Source organism: Bos javanicus, chromosome 10, assembly GCF_032452875.1.
Source record: "Bos javanicus breed banteng chromosome 10, ARS-OSU_banteng_1.0, whole genome shotgun sequence".
In the NCBI taxonomy this organism is placed as follows: Eukaryota; Metazoa; Chordata; class Mammalia; order Artiodactyla; family Bovidae; genus Bos; species Bos javanicus.
In genome coordinates this window covers 27,066,003-27,072,240 of record NC_083877.1, presented here as the reverse complement: position 1 = coordinate 27,072,240, position 6,238 = coordinate 27,066,003, and the positions used below count along the sequence as shown (strand labels likewise).

General features: G+C 38.6%; 1 protein-coding gene across 1 annotated transcript; it reads left to right on the top strand.

The window, feature by feature from the left end:
* The first annotated feature begins 486 nt into the window (after positions 1 to 486).
* LOC133255199 (olfactory receptor 4K13) lies at positions 487 to 1,428 on the top strand. Its single transcript, XM_061429746.1, has one exon. The coding sequence runs from the start codon at positions 490 to 492 to the stop codon at positions 1,426 to 1,428; it is 939 nt and encodes a 312-aa protein (XP_061285730.1). The 5' UTR covers positions 487 to 489.
* Positions 1,429 to 6,238: the final 4,810 nt, after the last annotated feature.

The following is a 6,238-nucleotide window of genomic DNA, read 5'->3' as shown; positions in this document are numbered from 1 at the left end:
CTGAAACCCCCTCCCCCCTCCCTCCGCATACCATCCCTCTGGGTCATCCCAGTGCACCAGCCCCAAGCATCCTGTATCATGCATCAAACCTGGACTGGCGATTTGTTTCATATATGATATTATACATGTTTCAATGCCATTCTCCCAAATCATCCCCCTCTCTCCCTCTCCCACAGAGTCCAAAAGACTGTTCTATACATCTGGGTCTCTTTTGCTGTCTCGCATACATAAACTGTTTTTATTTTTGTTTTTCAGAAATGTGTATTCTGAATTCTACTATTATTTGGATACTTCTCTGGACCATTTAGTAAATCACTGACCAACAAAAATTCCCAAAAGTGAGAGGTGCTTATAATTCATTACCTTGTCTAAATAGCGAAGCTGGACATCAGCATGAACCACCTTTAAGTAAACACAATTTTCATACTCCTTATTCTTACTCATTTTGATTATTACTGGATTAAGTAGACAACCAGACAAGTGGATGACATGGAAAAGACAAACCATTCAGTGGTATCTGAGTTCATTTTGCTGGGACTTTCCAAATCTCAGAATCTTCAGATTTTATTCTTTCTGGGATTCTCTGTGGTTTATGGAGGGATTGTGTTGGGAAACCTCCTGATCTTAGTCACTGTGATTTTTGACTCATGCCTTCACACACCAATGTATTTTCTGCTTATCAATCTCTCCTGTATTGATATGATCCTGGCTTCTTTTGCTACCCCTAAGATGATCGCAGATTTCCTCCGAGACAGGAAGACCATCTCCTGGTGGGGATGTTATTCTCAGATGTTCTTCATGCACCTCCTAGGTGGGAGTGAGATGATGTTGCTTGTAGCCATGGCAATAGACAGATATGTTGCCATATGCAAACCCCTCTATTACATGACCATCATGAGCCCACGAGTGCTCATTGGGCTACTGTTATCCTCCTATGCAGTTGGATTTGTGCACTCATCTAGTCAAATGGCTTTTATGTTGAATTTGCCCTTCTGTGGTCCCAATGTTGTGGATAGCTTTTTCTGTGACCTGCCCCTTGTGATCAAACTCGCCTGTGGGGACACCTATGTGCTCCAACTCCTGGTCGTTGCTGACAGTGGCCTCCTGTCCCTGGTCTGCTTCCTCCTCTTGCTTGTCTCCTACACGGTAATTATTTACTCTGTTAGGCACCACACTGCCAGTGGTTCCTCTAAGGCTTTCTCGACTCTCTCAGCACACATCACAGTAGTGACTCTGTTCTTTGCCCCTTGTGTCTTTATCTATGTATGGCCCTTCAACAGATACTCCATAGATAAAATTCTTTCTGTGTTTTATACGATTTTCACACCTCTCTTAAATCCTATTATTTATACATTAAGGAATCAAGAGGTAAAAGCAGCCATTAGGAAGATAAGGACTCAACATACAAATTCAAAGCACGCTTTGTAGATGACACTGCTGAAGAGGTGTTTGGACATTATTTAGGAATGTACTTTAAATGTATTTCAAGTTCTATAAAACAGTATGTGTGATTGTTAAAAAGGAAGCCTCCCTATTGTCATCCTTAATGTTTAAATGCATAATATCTACAGTCTGGCAGGTGTGCATTTAGATCCCATCTTCACCAGTTTCTCTCATGGAAATTTGAACAAAATGAATAAATCTCTGCAACTTAGTTTCTTTATCTAGAAAAACTTCCTCGTATCTTTCTTTTACTATTTTAGCATGTCTTTAAACCTTGTAAAGTATATTATCATTGCTGCTGTTATAGCTGCTGTCATTACAGTGGTAGTGTACATTTGGAATATGCCCACAGATGACACTTCACATAATTGTTTAGCTAAGGGCCTGGCTAACTACCTTGCTAGAGAGCTGCATTTTGTAGATAATCCCTAGTCAGTGTGTATTAATTTTTAATTAGCTACTTACCACAGTGCCTCCAGCCATTCTACATATATTTAGTGAGTCTGCAAAGTCCTGGAAGATATACCTAGGACTGTGAGGAGCATGGCCTAAGGATGGAGAGAGTGAACTAAATTTGCAGTTGTGTTGTGGCATGAAAGCACCATATTAAAGGATGAACAGGGTGCTGTAGAAATGCAGAGGAGTGACATCTAAATCAGAGCAGGTGCAAGAAAGACTTCCAGGAGAAGGAAATAATTAGAGTAACCATTGGTTGGATAGAGAAGAAAGACATCCTGACAAAGGGAGCTGTATAGGAGCACACATGGAAGCAAGAAATATGACACCTTGGAGGAAGCACACATAATTTTATTGACCTGGGACATGGAGTTTGATAGCAAGAGCTGAGGTGAGAGTTAGGTCAAATGCAGTCTTAAAGAAGACCTAAGGGCACTACCTGGCATTCAAAACTATATGATATGGAAATTACAACAGAAGGAAAAAGAAAGCATAGACTCTCCTGCCCCAAATAATACATTGTACTGTTCTTATTCCAAGTTTACCTTCTTCATTTCAGCTCTATCTATGATATTCCTCTTTGCCATCTTAGCAACTAAGCCTGGACCTGAATAAAAGGCGAAAGAAAATTTATGGCAACTGGTTATGGGAAGAGATGCCCATTGTCTTTTAACTGCAGCACACAATAAAACAATCTTACTGCATTTATGGAATTTATCATAGCTATGACCCAGAAAATAAAACGCTAAATACTATGGCAGCAACACATCAATAGGTCATTTCTACATAAAAGCCTCATCACATCAACCTTAGTTGTTTTATACTGAAAAACCAGTTTCTGGACAAAACAATGTACATGCATATTGAATTCTATCTGGCTAGAGATATCTTTTCTCTGAACACATCTTATAGAAATGCATCATAGATTTAGAATAGTCTACACTCTTGTTTCTATAAGCACATTACTGATGGATGGTTGTGGCCAAAAATTTGTAATTTAAATTATTTGTAATTTATTTCTTTTATGCCAATGCAGAGTAAAACCACTAACTACTCAAGATTTTCCCCCAAACAGTTACATATTTTTCCACATCATTATTTTTAATATAATTTATCCTCCTTACTTTGTTATGTGAAATTTGTAAACTGCTGTTGTTAGGAGGAATAATCTTTTCCCTCTCTCACAATTTTGCTTTCCATCAACATATAGTACGGAAGCATCCATCTTGATGTTAGCAAGACTTCTTTGCTTTTGCACTTCCTTCCCTATACCACTCACTCACCATTCCTCTTGATATGAAGCATGATTTATAGATCATTAAGGTTTAGAAAGGAAACTGAGCATGAGGTCCTCATAGTTTTGCCCTTTCAGAGTTGCTCACACACACACGAGCTCTCTTTCTGCTCTTGGTGTTAAACCTGAGTCAGGGATTATAACCTGCCTTCTAGGAGCAGATTTGGAAACATCTCAAAGTGTCTTCCTCTAAGAATTATCTGCTCTAGAGGTATGTGCAGTTTAAAGTTATGCTTGCCCCTGTCTATTTAAGTATTTGTTCTGCAAACCCTCCCTTTGGTTTTCAGGGTTAAAATTAAGGGGAAATGGTACAGAGACTTTTGGAGTTACACGTTCAATACAGCTTTAGCAGTAATAATACTGATATTCTGTCTCTTCTTTTTTCCTGATTCTATTTATGGACTGGTTCAGAACTCACGAGGCAGAAGCAATGATTAACACTTCTGAGAATTCTGCAATCAATTACTAGTACCCTAGTACCAGTATCAGGCTTTTTTTTTTTTTTCCCAAAAGTAGTTTTTAAATGGAAAAAAAATAATCACTCTCTTTAGTGTATCATTCTGTAAGTTTGGACAAAAGCATATAGTTAACAGTAACACAGGAGAGTTTCATCAAACCCCCAAACCCCCCAGTCCCATTTGTAGTCAACATTCTCTCCCTTCCTCTGGTCTTGGTACAAGTGATCTGTTCTCTGTCCCTAGTGTTTATCTTTTCTAGACTTGGATCTAGAATGACATAGAATCATATAGAAATAGCTCCTGGAACACAACTTCCTTCACTTACACTTGGACTTCCCTGGTGGCTCAGACAGTAAAGCGTCTGTCTACAATGCGGGAGACCTGGGTTCGATCTCTGGGTCAGGAATATTCCCTGGAGAAGAAAATGGCAACCCACTCCAGTACTCTTGCCTAGAAAATCCCATGGACGAAGGAGCCTGGTGTCCATGGGGTCTCAAAGAGTTGAACACGACTGAGCAACTTCACTTCACTTCACTTCCTTCACTTAGCATAATGCCTGTGAGATTCATTCAATAGCAAGTTGTTTTAATTACCATAAACCCATGTTCATTTTAATATCTATCTATTAAGTATCCCCATTACTGTTCTTTTAAAATTATTCTGAAACCAATTCAGTTATTCACTGATACTAAGTAGAATACTTCTATGAAATAACATGAATACTAAGTAATTATATTTGCATTCATCTTACACATCAATTTAGGGAGAAGTAAGATATTGACAATTTGGGGCTTTTTAATATGGAACATGTTTATTTCTGCATTTATTCAGGTCTTCTTTTATGTCCTCCAACAATGTTTAATAAAGTTTTCCATTACATACTAAAACTATTAAAATTATGACTTATTTTATTTAATTTTAATGTCATTTTCAACTGTATTTTTTATTTATGGAGTGAAGAAAGTCTAGTTTTACATATGTGTGTGTGTGTGTGTGTGATACATATATATATTTACTTGAAATTAACCACTAAAGTAAACTCTAAATAATTCAAAATTTTAGTCAGTTTTGGGGGGCTTAGTATATAATATTTCATCTATGATAAATATATTTTTCTATTATTTTTCAGTATTTCATTTTATATCTTAGATCATGACATGTTGAGGAATTTTTTCTGAATTTTTTCCTAAAAGCTGGAGAACAAAATAGATATATGCCATAAAATTTGTGAGACAGTTCAACTCCAGTGAGATTTGCTGATTTTAATCTATACAATATGTTGAATATTTTGCACATTTTACAAAAATAATTTAATATTTGAGACAATAAAAACTACAGTTTGTACTTGGCTAATTTGACATGGATAAAATTGCTAATTTCATTGGAGCTCCTGTCAACATTTACAATCAGATCAGATCAGATTAGTTGCTCAGTCGTGTCCGACTCTGCAACCCCATGAATCGCAGCACGCCAGGCCTCCCTGTCCATCACCAACTCCCGGAGTTCACTCAGACTCACGTCCATCGAGTCAGTGATGCCATCCAGCCATCTCATCCTCTGTCGTCCCCTTCTCCTCTTGCCCTCAATCCCTCCCAGCATCAGAGTATTTTCCAAGGAGTCAACTCTTTGCATGAGGTGGCCAAAGTACTGGAGTTTCAGCTTTAACATCATTCCTTCCAAAGAAATCCCAGGGCTGATCTCCTTCAGAATGGACTGGTTGGATCTCCTTGCAGTCCAAGGGACTCTTAAGAGTCTTCTCCAACACCACAGTTCAAAGGCTCAATTCTTCGGTGCTCAGCCTTCTTCACAGTCCAACTCTCACATCCATACATGACCGCAGGAAAAACCATAGCCTTGACTAGATGGACCTTTGTGGGCAAAGTAATGTCTCTGCTTTTGAATATGCTATCTAGGATGGTCATAACTTTCCTTCCAAGGAGTAAGCGTCTTTTAATTTCATGGCTGCACTCACCATCTGCAGTGATTTTGGAGCCCAAAAAAATAAAGTCTGACACTCTTTCCACTGTTTCCCCATCTATTTCCCATGAAGTGATGGGACCAGATGCCATGATCTTCGTTTTCTGAATGTTGAGCTTTAAGCCAACTTTTTCACTCTCCACTTTCACTTTCATAAAGAGGCTTTTCAGTTCCTCTTCACTTTCTGCCATAAGGGTGGTGTCATCTGCATATCTGAGGTTATTGATATTTCTCTCAGCAACCTTGATTCCAGCTTGTGTTTCTTCCAGTCCAGCGTTTCTCCTGATGTACTCTGCATATAAGTTAAATAAACAGGGTGACAATATACAGCCTTGGCATACTCCTTTTCCCTATTTGGAACCAGTCTGTTGTTCCATGTCCAGTTCCAACTGTTGGTAGAGGTAAATCTTTTAGGTGGTGTAAGAAATCTAAGAAAATGTATCTAAAGCTGCCTTATGATCCAGCAACCCCACTGCTGGGCATACACACTGAGGAAACCAGAAGGGAAAGAGACACGTGTACCCCAATGTTCATCGCAGCACTGTTTATAATAGCCAAGACATGGAAGCAACCTAGATGTCCATCAGCAGATGAATGGATAAGAAAGCTG

Excerpts from the sequence above, each read along its gene's own strand:
- LOC133255199 (XM_061429746.1), top strand. The coding sequence starts at position 490 with ATGGAAAAGACAAACCATTCAGTGGTATCTGAGTTCATTTTGCTGGGA.